The 26,336-nt window shown below is 50.0% G+C and overlaps 1 protein-coding gene across 2 annotated transcripts in view; it reads right to left on the reverse strand.

The window, feature by feature from the left end:
• grk4 (G protein-coupled receptor kinase 4) overlaps positions 1-26,336 on the reverse strand; it is a 43,305-nt gene that overhangs the window by 10,485 nt on the left and 6,484 nt on the right. Inside the window, exons 2-9 of one of the 2 annotated variants that reach the window (XM_060046587.1) lie at positions 24,028-24,123; positions 13,793-13,928; positions 11,682-11,760; positions 11,366-11,466; positions 6,568-6,660; positions 5,572-5,635; positions 5,028-5,168; positions 1,696-1,886 (exon numbers count right to left, since the gene is read on the reverse strand). In XM_060046587.1, the coding sequence (XP_059902570.1) occupies positions 1,696-1,886; positions 5,028-5,168; positions 5,572-5,635; positions 6,568-6,660; positions 11,366-11,466; positions 11,682-11,760; positions 13,793-13,928; positions 24,028-24,123 (901 nt within the window). Of the gene's footprint in view, positions 1-1,695; positions 1,887-5,027; positions 5,169-5,571; positions 5,636-6,567; positions 6,661-11,365; positions 11,467-11,681; positions 12,012-13,792; positions 13,929-24,027; positions 24,124-26,336 lie in introns of those variants that run through there. The other variant, XM_060046586.1, reaches the window with a different exon arrangement.

Genomic DNA, 26,336 nt, shown 5'->3' on the forward strand with positions numbered 1-26,336 from the left:
AAGAATCTGTTGTGTCCACAGTCGTTCAGCCAACACCAGAAGCTGGCTGTGGGTTCAAACACTGGTGTTTAACCACAGCGTTTGTGTTGGCACGAGATGCAAGGCCCTGCGCAGCAGAAGTAGACAGGTTACCCTATTGTTAAAAGAGCAGCCTGCTCATTAACACATAATCGTCAGTTGTATGACCAGTTCACCTCCAAGGAAAATACGACCGGCAGCGGTCTCCCCTCTGAACATCCACCATCGGGCTTTAATGGCTGGTTTGAGCCTGTTAGCCTTACGCCCTGTCTTTACTTTAGCTAAATACTGTCAGGTCAAAAACTATGGCGACACATTAGTGCCATAATTCACTAATGTGATAAAAAATGCATTCGGGCGTATTATATTATTCCACACGCGTAGATATTAACTGCGAGCGCGCAAATGATCTCTGCGCGCGCGCAAATTACCTCTGCGCGCGCAAAACAGCCTCTCGCTCGCGCAAAACAGCCTCTCGCGCGCGCAAAACAGCCTCTCGCACGCGCAAATTACCTCAGCGCCACGCGGACGTAATTGAGGCCCACGCTGTTGGTGGTCGGGGATTACACATTTTTCAGTGCCACGGCTCACGCCTAGGGATAACCCAATAGCGATAGCCTTAAAAGGCTGCGCCTATACTCATAGAATCTAGAGTTACAATACGTAACTATCGTTTCAGCCATTTACTGTACAATTCAGAATTGAATGAGAGGAAGGCTGAGGAGGGCTGTCAATCAAATATCGCGCTTCAGAAACGGCCAATCATAGGAAAGCCCGCCCTGCCTTGGTTCCCTCCCCCATAGTGCCAAAATTTAATTCGAGCGAGCGTAAAAACATCTTGCGCGAGAGGCTGTTACGCGCGAGAGGCTGTTTTGCTCGCGCTGAGGTAATTTGCGCGCGCGCAGAGATCATTTGCGCGCTCGCAGTTAATATCTACGCGTGTGGAATAATATAATACGCCCGAATGCATCTTTTATCACATTAGTGAATTATGGCACTAATGTGTCGCCATAAAAAACACATTACAAAGATTCAGGTTCGGCCATCTTTGTGTACACAGTGTTCTTGTTGTTACACCCTCTGTAATGGTTCCTGTCTCATGTTACAGTGTGTACAGTGTTTGGATCAATCTCGCGATTGTTAGTGCTTGGCACTTGGTTCTATGAACATCATTACTTTACCGACAGAACTATTTTTCTGTTTCTCCTTCTTCTGACTAATGTACTTAATGTAATTGCTTTCGATAAAAGCGTCTGATAAATGCCCTAAATGTGAATGTAAATGTTCTCCGGAAAAGCTCAACTACTTCCAAAGCTAGAAGGGTTTCAACAAAGAGCCAATTCACGCTCAAACTTTTACAATAAAAATAAAACTCTAAACTCCCTAAAACGTAAAGGTTACACATAAAATCCATCCCACAGTACCTGAAATACTCATGTCATCAACACAACCACACCACCTCATCAACCCAAGCTCAGCGACAGAAACTATTCAACACAACCTCATCTACACAGCAACACAATTCATCCCCACAACCTCAATGACCCAACCTCATCATCCTCCTCTACATAACACAGCCAACCCCCTCCCTGCAGCTCCACCATTCCAGGTGTCTGACACAAACCAGACCGCCTCCCCCCCCCCCCCCCCCACCCTCTCCCCGGTGTGACCTCTGACCTGTAGACGATCCGCTCGCGGTGCAGGTCCTCCAGGCCGCAGCAGATCTCGGCGGCGTAGAAGATGGCGCGCTGCTCGTCGAAGCCCGAGTTGCCCATGTTGTAGATGTGGAACTTGAGGTCTCCGCCGTTCATGATGGTCAGCACCAGGCACAGGGCGTCCTTCGTCTCGTAGGCGTAGGCCAGGCTCACCTGGGGGAGGGAGAGGGGGAGGAAGGGGGAGAGGGGGGGGGGGGGGGAGAGAGGGGGAGAGAGGAGGAGGATGAGGGAGGGGCAAGGAGAGAGGGGAGAGAGGAGGAGGAAGAGGGAGAGAGGGAGGAGGAGAGGGAGGGGGAGGATGGGGGAGAGAGGGGGGAGGAGAGAGGGGAGAGGGGGAGGAAGGGGGAGGAGGAGGAGAGGGAGGGGGAGGATGGGGGGGAGGAGAGAGGGGGAGAGAGGAGTGGATGCAAGATTTTGAGGGGGGTAGAGGAACAGACGTCGCAATAAAACGGCAACACCAACAAAACGATTAGAGGAGTGATTATTATGCCACCAGGTGCGAGTGTGATCAGCCGTTACAAGCCGTTTGAATGCCTGCCCTTTCCTGTGTCTGAGTGACACAAGTGGGCGCGTGTCCAGTCCCCCACGGGGACGGGCAGACTCTCAAACGGCTGGTAACGGCTGGTCACCCTCACACCTGGTGGCAAAACATCGCCGCTCTAAACGGAATCCGCAGAAGACAGACGTGCCGAGAACACGACACAGGGTTCCTCGTCCGAGCCGGTTTCGAGTTCCAGGCGGATAAATAAATGCATCGTAATTTGAGAGTAACTCGACTAAATGAGATCACTTGTGGTCTGAGTCTCTCCCCCCCGCCCCCCGCCCCCGCTCCCAGAGGTCAACGGCACAGGGAGGGTTTAACATTCTGGTGCATGCAGGACGTTGCCGCCATCAGGAGGAGTTCCATATGCTCTTCACAGCATGGACAGCAAAGACAGACACACACACACACACACACACACACACACACACACACACACACACACACACACACACACACACACACACACACACACACACACCACACACACACACACACACACACACACACACACACACACACACAGGGGTCTATGGAGAGATCTGAAAAGTTACTTCGGTTGGAATGACAATTGAACCCGATGAAATCAACTTCAATATTATAGTTGTATTATTATTATTATTAATAATTGACGATAAAAAAAAAAACTGTCATTCCATCAGATTCATAATAAATTCTAGGGCAGGGAATCTGAGGATTGTGTGAAAACAAGGACGCTCATAGCAGAGTCACCAGCTGCTTAAAGAGGATAGGACAGGGTCACCCTGCCACCACACACACACACACACACACACACACACACACACACACACACACACACACACACACACACACACACACACACACACACACACACACACACACACACACACACACACACACCAAGGCCGCGATTTTATCCCCATGTCCTTCTAAAGCGATCACATGCACTCTCTCACACACACTAACACACAATATTTGCAACTTGGACACGTCGCGGGTACACTGTATACTAGTGTACTAGAACATGCGCGAGCAGCGCTGACGGATGCTATGCACTGGGTAGGCAAAGCAAATAATACCAGGGCCTGGGCAGAGACGGGGACGGGGGACGGGGGGGGGGGGGCGATGGAGACACCCAGAGGAGCAGGGGACTCGACACCTCTCCTTTCTAGGGCCTGGTTGGTCAGCTAATGCTAGGCAACAGGGCTGCCCTCACAGGGAGAAACGCCTTGCAGGGACACTGCCTTCGCTGCCTTCACCGCGCTCGCTGCCTGCAGCTCAAAGAGCCAACACCGTGCATACGCCTGTCCCGGCTCACAGGCGCCGCGACACACATCCACACACCCCTCTCCTGCCCGCCGCATCTACCAGGCGCAGTGCTCCGTGTGTGTGTGTGTGTGTGTGTGTGTGTGTGTGTGTGTGTGTGTGTGTGTGTGTGTGTGTGTGTGTGTGTGTGTGTGTGTGTGTGTGTGTATGCGAGCGTGCATGTGCGTGTGTGTGTGTGTGTTCACGGTGAGTCACGCCAACAAGGAGATGCAGCTCAGTTTATAATCTGAACAAGAAAACCAACTGAAAACTACTCCAATACCACAACTATTCCAACAGGATCAGAGAAAAGGTTGCGGTGATAAACACGCTAGCTTTGACTCGGTTTGTGCTCTGCTTTGCTATATATTTTTTTCTAACCAACGGTACATCACCCAGGCTACCACTGGTTTATGTAACAGAGTATGCACGACAGTCACGTGCTAACCTATGCAGCTACTCCTACACATGAATGTTCCAAGAATGTTAAACAACCACTTAAGAGTAATTTTCTCATCCCCGGCGCAGTCATTATGACGAACGTAAAACTGCGTCCAAAGCTAAATTTTCCTTTTCCTTTTCAAAACACCTGAGAGTTTTTGCACGTCCAATCAGATGTAATGAAAGCGGTCGTACTGTTTCCACATGCTTTCCATCTGGGTAATGTTTGAGTTATGTCGTTAAGACACACACACACACACACACAGAAAAACACACCATCGAAATTCCATTGAGGATTTGTTTTGACCAACATATGGAGATGGACAAACATAAATAAATAAATGCAGCAGAATAAACAGTTTAATCACAAGCACGACAACAGCACAGTTTAACACGGAATATTGAGCAGGATGTGTTTGAGACAAAAGCCAGCTGCAGTACGACCTCGGCGCTATATCCATTTAAGAATCACAGTATAATAACATCACATTTGTGTTCCCAAATGTTTTTCACTCCGAGGCAAAGCGCCAAAGATATGAATGGCTGAGGCAACAACCCGGCCACCAATTTGTCACAATTTCCAAAAAAACTCTGTTGAGAGCCAAGGAAAGGCAACGTAAATATTTTGGCTTTGGCCGACACACAAGCACTCGCTTGTGGAGGGACACAATCTGGCACCCAAACTGGTATTTAAGAGAGATGTTTTGGATTTTACCAGCTGGTATTCTGTGCTTTTGCCTCACATACATCGCTGCAGCATTGAAACATCGTAAGATAAATTGCTCATGGCCAGATATACTTCAATGATTCAGACTGCGCACACACACACACACACACACACACACACACACACACAGACACATAGAAAAAGACACACACACACACACTCTGACAGACACATACACAAAGAGACACACACACACACACACACACACACACATAGACAAAGACAAGCACACACACACACACACACACACAATAAAACGATTAGGTTGAAAGGGTTGAAGAAAAAAGGTAGTACTTACTACAAAACTACTGTTAACTTTTTCTAAAATGCGTTTTTCGTTTAGTGCCATGGCTTCACCTTTTCTTTTCTTCACGCGTTTCTTTTCCAGCTTTTTACAGGCGTACATCTTACCGGTGGCCCGCACCTGACAGGCACACACCTGGGGACCAATCAGAGCACAGAGAGAGGGGTCAGTCGACTGCATACACACGCGGACACACACGGACAGGGCTGAACACACACAGAGACATACAGACACACACACACACACACACACACACACACATAAACACACACAATGGGCCTCTTTGAAAGTAGATGTCTTGACCAAAATCACACGCCATTGTTTTACACAAAAATGCTCTCGTAATCAACACTTATTTCTCATCTGACTCTGTGCTACACCTGCTGCTCAAAACGAGACGCCATGCCTTGATCTAACATTTAGGATGGGACCAGCCGAGGTCATGTGACCCTCGGCGGCGTGTGTGGCGTAACCATTCCCAACGCCATCAGAACACACAGGAAGCCATCAGAACACACAGGAAGTGGCCCTCACTCACCTCGCCAAATCCACCTTTTCCTAGTACTCTGTAATGTCTGAAGGTATTTTTGGTTACTGGTTGCCTGCAGAGAGAGAGAGAGAGAGAGAGAGAGAGAGAGAGAGAGAGAGAGAGGAGAGAGAGAGAGAGAGAGAGAGAGAGAGAGAGAGAGAGAGAGAGAGAGAGAGAGAAGAGAGAGAGAGAGAGAGAGAGAGAGAGAGAGAGAGAGAGAGAGAGAGAGAGAGAGAGAGAGAGAGAGAGAGAGAGAGAGAGAGAGAGAGAGAGAGAGACAGAAAGAGAGGGAGGGAGGGGGAGAGGAGGGCAGAGAAGGAGAGAGGTTAAGGTTAATTTGTCAAAGAGATTTGGAAGGAGATGGAGGCAGGAGGTTTGTGGGGGGGGTGTGATTCACTTTAGATCATGTGGTGGGGCAGACAGAATAATGCTTGCATGTATTATTAATCCGTGCTGATGGTCAGAGTTTTCCACTTCGGCCTCACTTAGCGGCCTTTATGCAAAACATCATCAATTATTAACTCTGCTCCAGAAACCAACCATTGATTAGGGGAGCGCCGGGTTTATGGGCCAAGTGTTCCTCCGGACTTTCTCCACGATTCGTTTGTTCCGTTTCCACACACACACACACACACACACACACACACACACACACACACACACACACACACACACACACACACACACACACACACACACACACACACACACACACACACACACACACACACACACACACACACACTATCCGTGGAAGCGCTATTAGATGGAAATCTGGCTTAATTTCCTGTAAAGTAATTAAACCAGCCCCGTGTTGTTACAGTCTGACCTGAACACCACGACTAATACTGCAAACAACAGGTAATGAAAAACCCTCTTCACGTGTCGATCGGCCACGAGATGAGGGCTATTAGGTAGGTGTGCGTGCGTGCGTGCGTGCGTGCGTGCGGTGCGTGCGTGCGTGCGTGCGTGCGTGCGTGCGTGCGTGCGTGCGGTATTACCCACCTCTCCAGCCACTTCCACTGCAGAAAGCGGGAGAAGTACATGGTCTCCTGGTAAGCAGAGAAGGGAGCTCCACTCAGATACTCTCGAACGATCCTGGAGGGGGGAGAGACAGGGAGAGGGTTATTAAAAATAAAAAGGTTTACTCGGACTAAAAAGGTTCATCAGAACCAATGGTTATCAAAATAAAAAGGTTCATCAGAAATAAAACGGTTTACCAGAAGCACAAAGCTTTTACCCGAACACACGATTTCCTGACACGTACGGGCACATACTTCCCAACGTGGACAGAGACACAACTTCTCAAACCAGAGACCACAGAGAAACCTTTTCAGGCCCATTCAGGTTGAGGGACCGGTTTGTGAACTTCCTGAGTGGACGCCCTCAGATGGAATCTCAGGAGATATCTCTGCGCCAAACGCCAGGGAGATAGCAAACACATTTCAACGACTGAACATCATCCGTGATGACTCTCTGAGATAAGTACTGAGAGTGCACCGGGGCTGAACAACAAACAAATGTGTTTGCGTGCGTTTCTGCTCGCATGACCACTTATCCTCTTATTGAACCATCTCCCCACCATTAGCTCGATCAACCAATCAAATCCTCCACTCACGTCACCTTCAGCAAGACCACGCCCCCCGGGGTCGTAGCATCGAACCCGAGCTCACCGTCAGCGATCCCCAGGTCTTCATCATAAACCCCAGCAGCTCATCAAACACCAGCTAACCATCAAACCCCCTCATCCTTAAACATTGTTGCCACGACGACACACTCTTTATTATTATTTCTCTTTATTTAGGATGACGTCAGAAGGGCGCCCCAGAGCCAAACTAACTCTGAAAAGGTAGTCTCTCTCCCCCCCCCCCACAACCAACCCGTCGACAACAGGTCCACATTCCACTGAGAGCTGTTCGAGCCTGTCTCTGACCCCCCCCCCCCCCCCCCCCCTCCCTCGACCTCCGACCCCTGAACCCGTCCTGCTTCTCATCAGCCTCCTGCCACAGATGTTGTTTTTGATGGGACTGAGTTAGAAAGGTATTCACACCTTCACTGCCGAAAGGTATTCACACCTTCACTGCCGAAAGGTATTCACACCTTCACTGCCAAAAGATAGATAGATAAATAGAGCTATGGTTGCGAAAATGGCATCCATTAAGGCTCCAAACGTATAATTATAGGACTTTGGTGAGGAGGGGAATTAAACTAGCTTCAGCAAACTTTTAGGCAGAGTATTTCCCTAAAGGCCTCACCCCTACCCTGTCCCCGGGAATAGAAAGGGCTGCATAGGTTAGTTTTGACCTTTTATATGCTTAACATTTTCTAAGTGATTGCATCCAGTTACTTACTAAGTAAATCAACTTAAAAAGCTTAAGAGGCATCCTTATAAGAAGGATGTAAATCTCATGGAAAACTGTGGTATAGAAGTGTATACGTTGTGCTTCCTGGCTCCCAGTGCCGTCTATTAAAACACACAGCATTTCTAAAACACATTAAAGTTAAATACGATTCCATGACTCCAACACTGCCGTGGAACGAGGGAGAGGGGAAAACGCTGTCAACGTCCAGCCTCCTGCAAGACTTCATGGTTCAGTCCGTCTCCAACCCGTCATAACGCAAGAACAAAGCAACAACAAGAGCTCATCCAAATGCGAGAGGCCCCATTGATGTCGACATAAACACTGCGTTCATCCGTGCATAAAAACACAAGTCATGTGTGCGTTCTGGATCTAGCCTGCGAGACAATGACCCCCACGCCCCCTTCCTATAGGTTGGACCACCAGCCTATAGCCGATGGTCCAGCCTGGAGGAACACAACTGAAAGAGACCATTAGACGCTCGGAATAAACACGGGCCACAAAGCTGCTTTTGTCGGGAGGGGGTTGGAGGGGGGAGAGCAGTGTTGAGGACACATCACACTATACCACACACACAACGCGATCGCTATGACATAACCGTATGTTCCGCATCGCGGGAGAAGGCCCTTTAGGGTGCCAAGACGTTCCGCAGCCATGGGCCCTCTCTCCATGTGTGTGTGTGTGTGTGTGTGTGTGTGTGTGTGTGTGTGTGTGTGTGTGTGTGTGTGTGTGTGTGTGTGTGTGTGTGTGTGTGTGTGTGTGTGTGTGTGTGTGTGTGTGTGTGTGTGTGTCATGCTCATCACTGTGCACACGGAAAAGGAGTAAGTCAGTAGTCAGAGTTTTGAGTTGGATTAGGATTCTGCAGAATTCCTACGCAGGAAAGATGTGGAACAAATGATGGTAGAATAAATACCAAGACACAGGAATTCCATTCACAAACAATTCAATGTTTTCTTTGACACACACATGTGGTGGTTTTGCAGAGTGTGTGTGCTGTTTTTGCAGAGTGTGTGTGTGTGGTGGTTTAACAGAGATTGTCTCACTCTAAAAATCCTACAATATAGATAATACTGCCAAAATAAATGTGTGTCCTTGCTCCCCTTCCAGTGATAACACACACAGCGAGCCAGGCCGGTGAGTCTCGATCCGCTACCGAAACAGGACCGGCCAGGAGAGTGTGTTAGTGTGTGTGTGTGTGTGTGTGTGTGTGTGTGTGTGTGTGTGTGTGTGTGTGTGTGTGTGTGTGTGTGTGTGTGTGTGTGTGTGTGTGTGTGTGTGTGTGTGTGTGTGTGTGTGTGTGTGTGTGTGTGTGTGTGTGCCACAGATGAATCTTCCGTTATATTAACACCTCCGTCCAGCTGGGATGATCTACGACTGCTCCACGGTGTAAACTAAACATCCACCGCCACCACCGCCACCACCTCCACCCATACCCCCACCGCAGCTCCCCTCCACGCTCCAACACCGCCCGCACCGAAGTCAGAGCCTAATCTCAACCCTTTCGTCGCTCGTTCGCTTAAAAGTAAGCAATAAGTTATCGGTTTATAGCGCTGGGAGCTGCGTAAACAGACGACAAGCCGGGACGGATAAGCTGTCCAGGCTGTTGAATTATCGTAAAAAGCCTAAGTCGAACTCCTGTGGAATAAAAGGTCGTTATTTAGTGCAACACTTGTGGCTCGTTTAGCGTCGCCGGAGCGCACGCCCAGCCGGGCTCGTCTGGCCCGACGCCGGAGGATCTGTCCTCAAACCATCACAGTCCCGCAACGCTGTTGTGACGCAGACGATGGAGACGGACTGCATTTACACAGCGCTCGTCTAACCAGTGGCCGCTCTGAACACTGCCTCACGTTCACCCGTTCACGCACACGTTCACACGCCGACGGCGGAGTCGGCCCCGCAGGGCGACAGCCAGCTGGTCAGGAGCGGTCAGGGTGAGGCGTCTCGCTCAGGGACACCTCCACACTCAGCTAGGAGGAGCCGGGGATCGAACTAGCAACCTTCAGGTTACCAGCCGACCCGCTCTGCCTCCTGAGCCACATGCAGAATGAAGCGACTGTAGCCAAGACTGCCGTCGTTACTGAACCATATTGTCGCTCACACATGCCCTAATGTGGGCCTGATGTAGGCGCCTATTGTTGTGGACCGAGGGCTTAAACCAACAAGGTTGTTAAAGGACAACCACACTGATTGATTGATTGATGACCTCATGCTGCCTATTGCACAAGGTTACGCCTTAAACTCCCAAATAAGGGCAGTGGCCACAGGCCAGTGTTGCTGTACTTCTTCGTATAAGGCCCTCAGTGTTCCAGGAGACATGACAGCCTGGGATACGTGTTCAGTAGGGTCCAACGCATGTTTTAATTAAACAATATGCTCTCTCCGTGTCTGTGCGTGTGTTTTGACACGTATCTACTGGTAAGAATCCTGTTGGTTGACTTGTTGAGCAGGAAGCAGCAACACTTGCAATAGTGTGAGAGAGAGACCGAAAGAGCGAGAGACACAGAGAGAGAGACAGAGAGAGAGGGTCCAGGAGCACTGAGGTGCCGGTTGTTTCTCTGCCAGGGTTCCGGATCCCCTTTTTGCCCACAGCTCATTTTCATTCACCCCGGTGTGTGTGTGTGTGTGTGTGTGTGTGTGTGTGTGTGTGTGTGTGTGTGTGTGTGTGTGTGTGTGTGTGTGTGTGTGTGTGTGTGTGTGTGTGTGTGTGTGTGAGATTGCATTCCAGGTGCCACTGCCAGCTGCCTTGTCAAAGTCTGACAACCCATTTTTTCTCCCCCTCTCTCTCTCTCTCTCTCTCTCTCTATATATATATTATTCTAAACAACATATTATGATAATCCGACGGCAAACCCAACAAGTAAACACGATCCCAAACCGGTTCCTACTTAATCCTTACGATGACGCAAGTCCCCTCCTCCTGAATCGGCTCCATGTTGAGCAAGGCGAGGAGGAGCCCCGAGGAGGAAAGAGCTTCGCTCTGTGACCACAGAATGCTGCCATTCACCCCCGAGAAACACACGAGTCAGCACCCAGAGGCCTGCAGGTGCTGCCGCTCTGAGGGCCGCGTGGGGCAGGGTGGAGCAGGGTGGGGGGGGGTCGGTGGTGGAGGAGGTGGAGGTCGTGGTGCTGGGGGTGGGGACGGTGCAGGTCATGGAGGTGGTGGAGGTGATGGAGGAGGTGGAGGTGGAGGTGGAGAGGATGGACGTGATGGTGGTGGGGATGATGGAAGTGACGGAGATGGGTCAGGTGATGGAGGTTATTGAGGTGATGGAGGTGATGGAGGTGCTCTAGGTGATGGAGGTGCTCGAGGTGATGGAGGTGCTGGAGGTGCTCTAGGTGATGGAGGTGATGGTAAAGGAAGAGGAGGTACTGGAGGTGATGGAGGAGGAGGTGGAGGTGGAGGCGATGGGGGTGGAGGAGGTGCCGGGCGGTGGGGGACCTACTTGGTGCAGTCGTTGAAGAGCTCCTTGCAGTGACTCTGCTCCAGCTTTTCCCGACAGCCGGCCACCAATTCCTGAGGAATCTCTGGGAGGTGGGCCGCCGACTGGCGGGGGGGGGAGGGGGAGGTAGAGGGGGAGGGGGAGAGGAGAGGGAGAGGGTGAGGGTGAGTGTTTGGTAGAAGAACACAGAAGCTGCTCAAACGTTTGACAATTAACAAAAATGAAACAATTTCGTCACCCAATTAAAAACTCACAAAACATCACGACCAATCCCGCGGTCGAGTGTTCCCACAGAGGTAGGCCCGGCGCTGACACTCACCCCGTTGGTGAAGTAGGTGTCCAACACGTTCAGGCCGTAGCCCCGCCTCTTCTCGTCAGGAGCCAGCTGGTACACCCGCCTGTCAATCACAGAGAGGGGAGGAGCCACGTAAAGCTAGACTTAAAAGTTGTTCCTTATTCGCTTCATTTCAGTCCGCCCCACCTGGTAGTAAACTGCACAGCGACGAAGTCAATACCCACATTTAAAAAGTCCAACCACAACTTCCCCCGGACAAACATCACACTATCATGTGACGGCGCGGTCCACTTCACAATATTGATATTAGTTATCGGAATTGTCAATCAAAACGGCCTGTGATGCTAACCAGTGTACACACAGCGCACCGTGTGTACACTGCGACGGCGGGACCCGAACGGCCCCGGCTGGGTACGGGTGCTCTGCAGAACGCCGCGGGGCTTGGGCGCCGTCGGGCCGGGTGTTTCCTCAGAAAACAAACCCTGATGGGAGCGCTGAGCGGGAGCCAGGCCGAGCTCACACACATCATTAGCCTGGCCCAGCCGGCCAGCTGAGCACAAACACGGGCCTGCATCGGCCCCCGCGTTTTGTACACACACGCGGACACACACGCGCGGACACACACGCGCGGACACACACGCGCGGACACACACGCGCGGACACACACGCGCGGACACACACGCACACATGCGGACACACACACACACACGCATGCGGACACACACACATAAGGACACACACGTGAACTAAGGCTGCTTGATTTTGAAAAAAAAAAATCATAGTCATGATTATTTTGGTCAATATTGAAAATCAAGATTATTCAAACAATTATTTTTGGAGTTTGAAAACATGATTCAGCATGTCTCTGTCAAAAACGCTTTGTAACTGAGAACTTTGAATTTTCGCCTTAAAAAAAATATACACCAAACGGTCAAAAAGAAAAAGCTATAATCTAAAATAATGAACAGATATGTATCCAGCTGTTCTGCACTTCTATAAAAAAAAATAGGAACAAAGAAAAAAATGAAAAAAATTAATCGATAATATTAGCTTTGTGATCGTTTGAGGCCAATATCGAAATCGCGATCAAAATCAATTAATCGCCACAGCCCTAATGTGAACACACATGTGTGAGCGCGGCAGGCCGGGCTACCTTAAAAACAAACTAGATGTAGGTTTTCATTAAATAAGCATGACCCCCCCCCCCCCCCCCCCCCCCCCCCCCCTCCTCCCTTCGTTTTTCCTTTCTCACATTCCTCCCAGGGCCCAGACACAAGCCTGGGCCTGTCCTCATCAGTGCTCCCAGGGGAGCTGCATCTGACGTGGGCAGGAGCTCACGGAGGGAGGGGGGGGGGGTGCGTTGGAATGGAGGGAGAGTTCGGGGGCCTGTCGGTTCTGACAGCTCGTCCGAGTGAACCTAATCACCGGGCCCCACTTCATCATCACCCCCCGCCTGCCAACACGAAAACACAACCTAACCCCCCCCCCCTCAAGCCCCAGCCCCCACTGGAGGGACCGGCCAACCAGCAGCAGATTCCAGCCCCCACCCCCCCCCCCCCACCCCACCCCCCCCGCCTGATGAGAACACAGCCCCCCCCCCCCTGGCCTATCCCAGAGAGAGCTCTGGGCCACACAGCCCAGTGGGAGTCCAGCAAAACGTTGCAGCAAGGAGCAGGAACCAAAAACTAAATTAACTGGCTTAACAACTGAAGACAAAAAATACTTTCGTACTTCTCAAATCTCTAATCAATTTCGAACATGTCAAGTACCCTTGACATGAAAACTTAAAACTGACTTCATGTAAACAGCTACGCCCAAAAATGTCATCTCTACCTCTCGATATTGTGCCTAGCACCCAGATCGACACCTTTGATAAGCAGAGGGTGGGACGAGTTGCTTTGGCCATAACCGTCAAATTTGAACTGCCACTGAAGTTCATCTTGATATTTTTTGCTATTCTTTTTTTCACCACATACTTTACTGTTGCACAACCCACAGCGACGCGATACATATCTGCTCAACCCTGGGAAGGTTTGTTGGAAGTAAGAAAAACTCTACACAACCGTTTTGAAAAGAACATAATGACAACATATGAAAACAAAAACGCCCACAATGAGTCGAAACGAAACCAAAACGGGTGTGGCCCCGGCCGTCTCACCGAGGCGTCCATGAACTCGATGCATCTCTTGAGCTCCGGCCGCGTGTCGCAGTACTGACGGAACAGCAGGCGGCCGATGGTCTGGCGTTCACAGAGGCTGGTGTAGTCCCTCTCTGTGGAGAAAAGCAGGGTTAGCATTCATCTGGTATTAATAACTCTCTTACAGTGTGTGGTGTAGTCCCTCTGAGGAGGACAGCTTAGTATTCATCTAGTATCATCATTATTGGAACCCAGTTCCTGTTAGGGACTCTTATTCTGAAGGAGCAGAACGGAAGTGTCTGCGCGTGGGTCGCTGTTTTGACTCCGTGTTGGGAGCGCTGGAAATAAAGTGGATCGCCCCGTTCAGTGAATGGAGTTAACCGATTCTTCCTTTATATATTACCCAAGTATAGGCAACAATAAAACGCTCGGTTGTATTGGTGGCAGCGAAAATAACTGAAACGGACGAAACTGTTGGGAAAAGTTTAGCTAAGTCATCAATCACTTCTCGCGCGGTTAGTTTAGTTGTACACAGTTTAACTAGTACGCGTGGAGAGTCCGTGATGCGTCCAGCGTGAGGACTTCAGCCATCATCTCATCGTCGTTGTGAGCTCCGTTAAAAAGAGCTACGTAAATTAAACAAAAGAAGCAAAATGTGGACGTTTGACGAGGACCCGTTGGACTACAGGCAGCGCTGCAGGGAAAGACGTTCTCCAGCTACATAACGATTGAACTTCCACCGCCCTTTGCGGAGGAAAAGCAACGCTTCCCCTGCTGGGCCAGGCAGTATGAGGTTGCCGTGAAGGCGCCAGTGGGAGGCACTGAAGGTGACTCTTTGAAGTGGTCAGGATTTTACCAACGCGTCTGAACAAAGCTGCTTTTCTGTTATGGGATAGTCAGGCGTTCAGGCCAACTATAATGCAGTAAAGGAGAGGTTGCAGGAGGCATTTGGACAAAAACATTTTCTGGCCTGTTTCAGAGCGAACACCCGCCTCCGTGCTCCGGGCGAGAGCTTGGATGTGGCTCAGACACGGAGCCATTGGTGCCCCGGTCAGACATTTTGTCATCTCCGCCATCTGCTATGGACCCCTGCACCTCTGACCTCACCACAGGGCAGCAAGTGGACACAGACAGTGAGTGACATGTCTTTCATGCATGCACTTTCACATGATGGGACTGGAATCAGAGAGCTGCAAAGGACCGATGCTGACACAAGTGCAGTGTTGCAATGGATTGAGGGGAGCGGTTTTCGACCGCCGCGGGGGCACATGAAAGGTAGCTCTCGGCAATGTTGGAAATTATGGACGGAATATCCCCGACTTGCTGTAAAACTTGGACTGCTCTGCCGGACAATGAAATCTTCCCGCACGGGGGGTGACATGTGTCAGGTGCCCGCCTCGCTGGTCGCTGATACACGGGGGGTCCTGCCTCGGCACGCTGTTCTGCGGAGCGAGTATGGCAACGGGGCAAGGCAAACTTTTTATTGGCCCTCTATGTTTTAAGATATTCAACAGTGGTGCGAGCAGTGCGTCCCATGCCAAACCCGCAGAGCCCCAGCGCCCAAGCATAGGGCAACGAAGGGGGATTCTTAAGCTACTCTACCATTTCAGAGAGTGGCGACTGACATTCTTGAACTGCCTATGACTTCCAAGGGTAACAGATATGTATTGGTGGTAGAAGACTACTTTACCAAATCTGTAAATCTGTATGCTCTTCCTAACCAAACAGCCCAGTCGGTAACACAGTGTTTGTTCGAGGATTATGTTTTAGTGCATGGTATTCCAGAAGCTGTTCACAGTGATCAAGGTCGGCAGTTTCAAGCCGAGATTGTGCAAAGACTGTAAATGTTTAGGGATTAACAAGGCATGCACCACCCTGTATAATCCCAAATCAGATGGCATGATTTTACGTTTTAATCTGACCCTCATTGACCAACTTGCCAAATCGCTGCTTGCTTGTGGTGGTGAATGGGACGATTATCTGAAACATGTGGCTTTCGCCTATAACACATCTGTTCATTGCAGCACCAGCTACTCTCCCTACTATTTGGTTCATGGACGGGAAGCTCGGGTCCTGGTGGACGTGCTGGTGCCATCACAGGTATCATCAGACTTACCTTCTTCTCATGCAGACTTTGTGGCCACTATGGCAGGGAAACTGGCGATGGCGTTTGGTGGTGCCAGACAGAGCGGTGTCCAAGCTAGGGGTGTGCCAAATAATCGTCATGACGATGCATCGCGATTCTAATTTTCACGATCTACTGCATCGATTGTTGACACCAAGAATCGATTATTAATTTAAAAAAATGAATAATTAAAAAAAAAAAAATAAAAAAAAAATTATATAGTTGTATAAAGCCTATTCACTTTTTGTGGCATCAGTTTGTCCTCTTATGTTTATGAAATGATATTGTTGTTATAATGGCAGCTACTTCCAAAAGGGGAAATGTTTGAATGTTTTCATTTCATTGGTTTAAAGGACCACTGAGGCCATGTAAACGGCACTGATTATCCTTATTTTGTTATTTTAAGTTTTATAGATCCTTAGCACTTCTTGTCAGTGTATCCAGTAATAGTCGTTTCAATAAATACAGCTATGTATGAATTGAGTTGCTTTGAGTTATCAATTGAACACACTATCCAGATCATACACAGCCAGTCAGCCACTGGTAATGGCTTAATTTTTTTTTAACAGTGTTCAGTGAAAATTCGCAATGCATCGCAATGCATCGCAATAATTCAAGTATCGCGATGCATCGTGATAGAATCGCATCGTGGCATGTGAATCGTGATACGAATCGAATCGTGACTTCTTTGTCAATACCCACCCCTAGTCCAAGCGCACGAGAAACAAAAGCTGTACTACGACGGAGCCGTCCGTCACACACCATATGCAGTAGGGGATTTGGTGTGGCTTCATAATCCCACAGAGGACCGTATGAAACTGGCTCCCCGCTGAAAGGGACCATACCGGGTCCTGGCTGTGTTGGGCTCTCAAGGAGAACTGGGGCTTACCTATCGGATTGCCTGTCCTTTGGACTCTGACGGACGGACATAGCCAGTTCATTTCAACGCCAACAGGGTGTCTAGCAATGTGTGGTATTACATCCGAGCTACGAATGTGGGTTGACATGCTGTTTGAATGTTGGTTTATTATTATTTCTGTGGAGCTGAGCGTAAATGTTGTACCGCAACTGTTTTAATTGATTTAATTGTGGTGATTATTTTAGTTTATTATTTTTGCAAAATAACAACTATTTTGATTAGGAATAGTGGGTATGATGCTCCATGTTTATGGTTAAGGGTATAGTATAGTGTTTGATAAAAATGTTATATTCCCTTGGTACTGCACTATTGCATGTGGCTCCGTTTTCTTTTTCTTAAGTGCGCTCAGGTTGTTGCTGTGTGGAAACGGGCATGTTTCTTTTTGAAGGAGGGGAGTTATGTAACCCAGTTCCTGTCAGGGACTCTTATTCTGAAGGAGCAGGACGGCAGTGTCTGCGCGTGGGTCGCTGTTTTGACTCTCTGTTTAGAGCGCTTGAAATAAAGAGGATCGTCCCATTCAGTGAATGGAGTTAATCGATTCTTCCTTTACATAGAACCCAAGTATAGGCAACAATAAAACACTCGGTTTCATTTGACAGCCAAGCAAAATGAAGCCTAAGCATTTCTGAGGCATCGTTGCAGTCCGGGTAACTCCTGATTAAAGAAAGGATATCTGAATAACTGTGACTTACAAACCAGTACACATAAGAACATGGATGGGATGTGAAGGAAGATTCTCACAACCTCTAACCCTTCATCTTCACCCTCAAATCCGGCATTTAACTTTCTGTTGGCCAACCGACCGGACGTTCAAATCCCAGTCGACTGAATGAGGGGGCGAAGTCACACGCCTCTAATGACTGTAGCCTGCTTCACCCATCCGAGTTTGGCTTCATTACTGACTCATACTACTTGTTAGAGCTTGCTACTTGTTTCTATGAACATCCTTCCTGTACCCACAGCGATATATTGTTGTTTTTCCTTCTTCTGACAAATGTACCGATTGTCAGTCACTTTGGATAAAAACGTCTGCTAAATGCCCTAAATGTAAATGTGACTTTAAAATATAAACACTATCCTTGGGTGTTTTGGTTGTCATTTCAACATCTTAATTGTGTTCAGTGCAAATGGAGTATGATGCACCGCCTTAAATCATTTTAATGGCTTTCGCGTTGAGCAATGTGAAACGTCAACCCAATCAGAGCCCTCTGGGAACCAAAGTCTACAGTCTGGGAACGTGTTTCATGTTGTGAACGGAGTTCTGGAACGTTTAACAGGATCCTAACGCCAGCAGGTGAGCCCTGAGCTGGAAGGGGACACTAGTTTCTTTGGCCCGTATGTGTGAAGTTGTGCGTCAGCATGTGCCTAAGAGCGTGTGTGTGTGTGTGTGTGTGTGTGTGTGTGTTCGTAGTTCGTACGTGTGCGTAAGCATGTGGGTGTGTACGTGTGCGTAAGCATGCGTGTGCGTACGTGTGCGTAAGCGCGTGTGTGTGTGTGTGTGTGTGTGTGTGTGTGTGTGTGTGTGTGTGTGTGTGTGTGTGTGTGTGTGTGTGTGTGTGTGTGTGTGTGTGTGTGTGTGTAGTGCAAATAAGTGAATGACTGCCAATCATTTCAATAGGACTGCAGTCGCCAGCATTCCACCGATGAAAAATGTCCTCCTTGCGTAGGAGAACGTTCTCCCACTCCTGGAGAAAAATATCCCTTTGATTAAAAAAAGATGAGAAAAGTCGACGAGGAGCGATGAGAGGAGGAGAGGAGGAGAGGAAACAGGAGATGAGCGAGTTGGAAACTCATGAAGAGAAACGTTGAGGGAGGAACGTCTCTCGAACCGCCAGCGCCCAACCCAAAGAAAATAAAACTGCAACGACATTAAAACTGAGTATGCCGAGCTTCTGCAGGAGGGGATGACGTGTGTGCACGGTGTGCACGGTGTGCACGTATGTTCGCGTGACTGTGCACTCGAAAAGTACGAGTGGCTTCGAGGAGCAGCCGAACGAGGATCTGCTGCTACGCAACAGGGCCCCGAGTCTCCGGCCGAATACCCCGACCTGCAGCGGGCCGTCGGCAGGAGAACCACCCAGGAACACGGCGTGCTTCACACCCAGAAACCAGGTTTAAAGGGCTGGGATCCTGCTTTTTCAACTTGTCCCTTTGCTTTAGACAGTTATATGATGACGTATGCACACATGTTTTACGTGTATATTAGGGCTGTCAAAATTGCTCAAAAATGACATTCGAATGTTCGTTTGGAAAAAAAATCACGAATTCTAACTATTCGAATATCACATTCGAATATTATGAGGGACATCGCGAACAGACAGAGGCTCACTCACAAAGCAGATAGGCGCTTGTGTAACCGAGCGTTGGCACTTAGATATTTATATGACAAGAATGACACAAGCGTGGAAGGGAAAATAGTCTTGTTTACTTAGTACATATCAGAAGTCACCCAGTCACAGCGTGAGAGCTGGAATACCTATATCCAAGTACGGAAACCCCGAGGGGATAAAATACATTCGCTCTTCACAATACTAGTCTGTTACACTTGTACCGCGGGAGTGTTTTTTCACATTCGAATATTCATTTTCACGTTCGAATATTCGTTGACAGCCCTAGTGTATATACATATGAGGCTTCGTGCTCACCGAGAACACCCCTCAAGTGTGTGAAACGGCTCGTTTGCGCTCAAACTTCACTTCCGTAACAGCGTGACGTCAGACTGTGCAGCGGGCGGTGCTGAAGTGCAGAAGTCCCGCCGCAGCCGCTCGACTACCCGCGATGTTTACAACTTCTCGGGGTTGTGAATTTGCTGACACACACGCAAAGCGTTCAACCAATTGCAACGGAGATGGCGTGCGGACCAATCACAGCCGACCGGGGCTACTCGGGAGGGAGGGCCTTAAAGCGACATGACGCAAATCAGAACGTCTGAAATTGGTTTTGCAAAAATAGCAATGTGAGAATAATAAGCGGTATTTCTGACATATAGGAACGTACACCTATTCTAGTAGTACCCCAAAATCCAATTCTTAACTCTAAAAAAGCATGATACGGTATCTTAAACACGAGAACGGGTCGGAGAACAAGAGAGACACACACACAGCGAGAGAGACACAGTGACACAGACACAGACAGAGCGATTATTAACCCTAAAAAAGCATGATATGGGATCTAAAACACGAGGACAGGTCGGAATGGAGACTGAGAACAAGAGACACACACACACACACACACACACACACACACACACACACACACACACACACACACACACACACACACACACACACACACACACACACACACACACACACACACACACACACACACACACACAGCGAGAGAGAGAGAGAGAGAGACGGACAGAGAGAGAGAGAGAGAGAGACGGACAGAGAGAGAGAGAGACGGACAGAGAGAGAGAGAGACGGACAGAGAGAGAGAGACAGACAGAGACAGAGACAGAGAGAGAGAGAGAGAGAGACGGACAGAGAGAGAGACACACACAGCGAGAGAGAGAGAGAGAGACGGACAGAGAGAGAGAGAGACGGACAAAGAGAGAGAGACAGAGAGAGACAGAGACAGAGACAGAGACAGAGAGAGAGACAGAGACGGACAGAGAGAGAGACACACACAGCGAGAGAGAGAGAGAGACAGACAGAGAGAGACGGACAGAGAGAGAGACGGACAGAGAGAGAGAGAGAGAGACGGACAGAGAGAGAGACAGAGACAGAGAGAGAGAGAGAGAGAGAGAGAGACGGACAGAGAGAGAGACACACACAGCGAGAGAGAGACAGAGACAGAGAGAGAGAGACGGACAGAGCGAGAGAGAGAGAGACAGAGACAGAGAGAGAGAGAGAGAGACACACACACAGCGAGAGAGAGAGAGAGACGGACAGAGAGAGAGAGAGAGAGACGGACAGAGAGAGAGACACACACAGCGAGAGAGACACAGCGAGACTCTCGTGAGCACAGACCAGATTCGCCTTTTCCAACAGCGGGAGAGATTAGCTCCCCGAGCGCCGGCTGCAGCGGCGGTGACTGCGGCCCACTTAACGCCATTTGGAGTCGTTTCTAGAAGGTCTGGGAGCTGACGAAGCGAGGGTCAAATACCTGACATTACCGCCGCAGCCCGGCAACGGCGCTCTGACGCCAACGCTCTCCTCTCCACTCCTCCTCCTCCTCCTCCTCCTCCTCCTCGCTGCGAGTTAGCGGCCGTAGTGCGAGGGGGGGGGGGGGGGGGGGGGGGCTGTGATCTGATGCACGGTGCGAAACAGGTGATGCAACGCGTCCATGTTGTAACCGTGACGCGTGGACCCTCCGACAGCAGGGCTGCATGTGCGCATGTGGTGGGATTATGATACAATAGATCCGTACAGCGGACCTCCTGGTGAGACTATTTAAAGACCGCTCTCCGCTACGTCACTCCCAGCGACGCGCAACTTCATCCAAAAGGAGGTAAAACACGAGCCGAGGGTCCACAGCAGTCAAGGATACGAGATTCACATTCACATTGAGGGCGTTTATCAGACGCTTTTACCCAAAGCGACACACAAATAGTACAAGACAGATAACAACACATCTGTCGGTACAGTACGGATGGTCATAGAACCAAGTGCCAAGCACTGACCATCACTAGGTTAACCCATTCCCCGTACACAACAGAGATAGCTAGGGTAAGACGCTGCATAATGCTGAGTACTGTTTTTAAGTGCCAGGAGACACAACATACACTAAGTGCATGAGAGGGGTGGGAGGGGATGGGGGGGGGGGTGTAGGGGGAGGCCATGAGCGGCTCTGCGGTCCTGACGTCGGCACGGAGATTTAACCTGATCTCCGCTGTGACTCCACCGGGGGTCCCCATGTCACTCTGTTAGTGCTCCGGTAAAAAACAAACCACGGAAACTTTAAAAGGCCGATAAACAGAACGACCAGAGAGAGCCACGAGACAAACAGAGCTCCATCAACAGCCTCGCAACAATAAACACCGGGCGGCCGACGGCAGCGTCCATGTTTATATAAGCCCCGGATTGTTATCCCCGTGGGCCCCGTAACGGTCCTCTGCACGAGCAGCCGGCCGAGGCCTTCAGTCTGTTCCGCACCCTCCTCTCCTCTCCTCTCGGCTGAGCTCAGGAGGCAGAGCGGGGTCGGCTGGTCACCGCGAGGTCGCCGGTTCGATCCCCGGCTCCTCCTAGCGGAGCGTCGGAGGTGTCCCCCGAGCGAAGGCGCCCTCACCCCGACTGCTCCCGACGCGCCGGGCTGTCGCCCTGCGGGGGCTGCCTCCGCCGTCGGCGTGTGAACGCGCGTGTGTGAACCGTTGAGAGTCGCGTTGGATGAGAGCGTCTGATAAGCGCCCTGGAGGTAGACGGAGGAGCACGCACCCCAGACCCCCCCGCTGCGTCGGGCGCACGCTCTCCCCCACCGCAGCCTCCTCACGCTACGTGGAGAAATAGGAAGGAAGCAGTGACGTACGACTGACTCAAAACTACTCAGCCTCACCCTCCTCACCCTCCCTCCCTCCTCTCCCTCCTCACCCTCCTCACCCTCCCTCCCTCCTCACCCCCCCCCCCCCCCCCCCCCCCCTCTCCCCCTCTCTCCAAGCGTTTAAGTCTTATTGCGTTTTTAATCCACGTTTTGCATCTCCTCCCCAACTCCATCACACTCTCCCCCCTCTCACCGCGCGCGGAAGAGGGGGGAGAGAGAGAGAGGGGGAGACGGACACACACAGAGAGGGACACACAGAGAGAGAGTGAGAGAGAGGGAGAGTGATAGTGAGAGAGACAGAGAGCGAGAGAGAGAGAGACAGACAGAGACAGACAGAGAGACAGAGAGCGAGAGAGACAGAGAGCGAGAGAGAGGGAGAGACAGAGAGAGAGAGAGAGAGAGAGAGGGAGAGAGACAGAGCGAGAGAGAGAGAGGGAGAGAGACAGAGCGAGAGAGAGAGCGAGAGACAGAGAGACAGAGACAGAGACAGAGAGAGAGAGAGAGCGAGAGCGAGAGAGAGAGCGAGAGCGAGAGAGAAGGAGACAGAGCGAGAGCGAGAGAGAAGGAGACAGAGTGAGAGAAGGAGACAGAGTGAGAGCGAGAGAGACGGAGAGTGAGAGGGGGAGAGTCAGCAGAAAAGAGATAGCAGGAGAGATAGGTGGAGGGCTGGGGGGGAGTGGCGAGATAGTGTGTCTGAGGGAGGCCAGAGCTCTGGTATCTGAAGAGCTCTGACGCACGGTAGCGTGCGGAGACTCCGACGATGCAAGTCTCCGAGGGGCTGGGGAGACCGTCCCTCATCCCAACCCATCTCATAACCCAACACTAAGAATAAATACTAATACTAAGAATACAAACGGTACAGTCACCCAATATGAATCGTGTTGTTCTCAGCGTCACGTTTTCACTTGCTCTGAAGATGAGAATGCGTCTGTTAGCAACCGAATACAACTGAACGGAAATTAAGGAAGTTGTGGTCAACAGAAATCGGAGATTGACCTCTAATTGTGTTATTAAGGGTTATTTAATTTACATTTAGGGCATTTAGACGCTTTTATCCAAAGCGACTTACATTTCTGAGAAAAAGAAGAAACAACATTATATCTCTGTCAGCACAGTAAGGATGTTTATAGAACCAAGTGCCAGGCACTAACAATCACTAGGTTAACCCATTCCCCGTGTACAACAGAGATAGCTAGGATAAGTTCTATCCAAGTTTGACTAGTCTGGTTAGTAACCGAACTGAACGCAGATAGAGGAAGTTGCGGACAACAGAAATCCGAAATTGCCCTCTTATTGGGTTATTAAGGTTATTAAGGGGGGCATTAAGAAACAAGGTTGTGTTGCGATCTCCCTTCCTCTCAGTCGGTGGAGTGACAGCGATACACAGGGCCGTGCCCCCCCCCCCCCCACACACACACACCAACCGGGGGGATCTGCACCAGACCGAACACCATAGACAGAGCTAGCCTGTCTCACACACTCACTTCCTGCCCCTTCTTGTAACTGTGGGTGGGAAGGGGAGAAACAGGAAGAGCGTCCAATCTGAACTTCCTCCCACAGTGGGACGCGCCCTGACAACAAAGCACGTGGCACACACACACACACACCACACACACACACACACACACACACACACACACACACACACACACACACACACACACACACACACACACACACAACACACACACACACACCACACACTTACCGATGGAGCGACGGAGTTCTTCACACAGACTGATGTGAGGCAGCTTCAACATCTCCTTCCATTTCTTGCTCCGCCCGTTACGCTTGCCTCCTCCACCTGAGATCAGAGAAGGAGGAAACGTCAGACATGTTCTTCATATTTACATTCAGGGCATTTAGCCGACGCTTTTACCCGAAGCGACGCACAATCAGTACATTAGTCAGAAGAAAGAGAAACAAGAATATATCGCTGTTGGTGCAGTGAGGATGTTCATAAAACCGAGTGCCAAGCACTAACAATCACTAGGTTAACCCATTCCTCGTATACAGCAGAGATAGCTAGGAGAAGATGCTAAATGTTGTAACGATGTAATGATCTCACCGACGCCGATTTTCGGCCCCGTGTGTCGCCACCTTAACTGCCAGGACGTACGACATACAACCGTATGCGTTTAAGATGCATTACACACGTTATATTTGGTGGAAGCTTTTAATCAAGGCAGTGGCTATTCGTACGGCGACCAAGCTTGTCACGTGACCGCACTTGACCAGTCTGCTCGGCGCTAACCCTAACCCTAACCATAACCTGCCGTGAAAATAGACTAATGCAGTATTTTTACGGCGCGCCGTACGAATAGCCTATTTGCTATTCTTACGGTCGCCGTACGAATAGCCACTGCCTTTAATCAAAGACGGTTGCAATCATTTTCTGTTCGTGGCTGGCCCCAGTGCGGATGATTCTGCCGAGCCCTGGCGTTGTCAATGTCCCGCTCAAACAACAGATCCAACAGAACCTGGCCTTCTGCCTCGCTGCGCTTCACCATTAAGCTTCAGGAGTTCCCCGTCTCCATCTAGGAGCATTCACCACCGAACGAGACCCTCCCAGTAGCAGAGTGCGTTTGAGAGTTTAGAGTTTGCCTCGGCTGAGCCAGAGATCACTCGTTCATCTTAACAGAGGCCTGCCCATGTGACCATGGGACCAGAAAGGTTGGCATCACAGGCAACCGCACACACACACAACCGCACACACACGCAACCGCACACACACAGGCAACCGCACACACACACAACCGCACACACACGCAACCGCACACACACACACAACCGCACACACACACGCAACCGCACACACACGCAACCGCACACACACGCAACCGCACACACACACGCAACCGCACACACACAGGCAACCGCACACACACACGCAACCGCACACACACACGCAACCGCACACACACACGCAACCGCACACACACACGCAACCGCACACACACACGCACCGCACACACACACGCAACCGCACACACACACAACCGCACACACACACGCAACCGCACACACAGGCAACCGCACACACAGGCAACCACACTTCACCTAAACGGTATCCTTTGGGCCTGTGCCAGTTTTGATGTCCTGCTGCCAGGCTTAAACAACAAGAGGGGTGTGGGGGGGGGTAGCCTCTGTCCTGGAGCTCAACACACACACACACACACACACACCAGGTGGCCTAGTAAAGGCATGCGAGTGCACTGACGCATCAATACGGAAAAACAAACAAAGATATACACACACCAGGGATGGAAATTAACTTTTTTGCCCACCAGCCACTCATCTTTTTTACCAGCCACTTTTTATACGCTACATATTTTTTTAAGAAATGCGTACATTTTGAACAATATAATAGTAAAAATAGAAAAGAAAAGTGTTTTTCACACACATCTTTTTTTCCATCAGAAGTGATTTTTACTGTAAGTAGGTTCGACCAAGGAACTGAGTTGAAAACGTTGCACTCTTACCGATAAACAATACACAGGTATCTGCCATGTTAAGTCATGTTTATTTCAGAGGTGTTACGAAGTTTGGGGATAATTCATCGATACAAAGTATTTTCAATAAAAAACAATTCATAAATATTCAGTGCTTAGAATTCAATGGCTTTTTATTTTCAAAATCCGATGGCACAGATTTACTTCCATACACTTCTCCTTCGTCATGCTTAACTGATCATGCCTCTCTCTCGTTGGTCACACAAATCTTACCATGGACACTTCCCGAACCCCTCTCAAATTTCAGCCAGACAGACAATTCACGTCACAGTCATGTCTGTTAATTTATGAATGGAATTCTGAGTGTCCTGCCTCCGAAATAGCCTGGCTATAGCCATGCTGCCTTGCGCGCGATTTCTTTTCGCGCTGCGAGGCAGCCTGGATTCCATGGATCCGATTTTCGCCTGAGATGGGGAACCAATCACAGAACGGGGAGGGACGGCAAGACGATGACGACGTCTATGCGACGCACCCATCGTCTTCTTCCGAATTGTGTGTGTCTCAC

This window comes from Gadus macrocephalus, chromosome 3 (assembly GCF_031168955.1).
Source record: "Gadus macrocephalus chromosome 3, ASM3116895v1".
Lineage (NCBI taxonomy): Eukaryota > Metazoa > Chordata > Actinopteri > Gadiformes > Gadidae > Gadus > Gadus macrocephalus.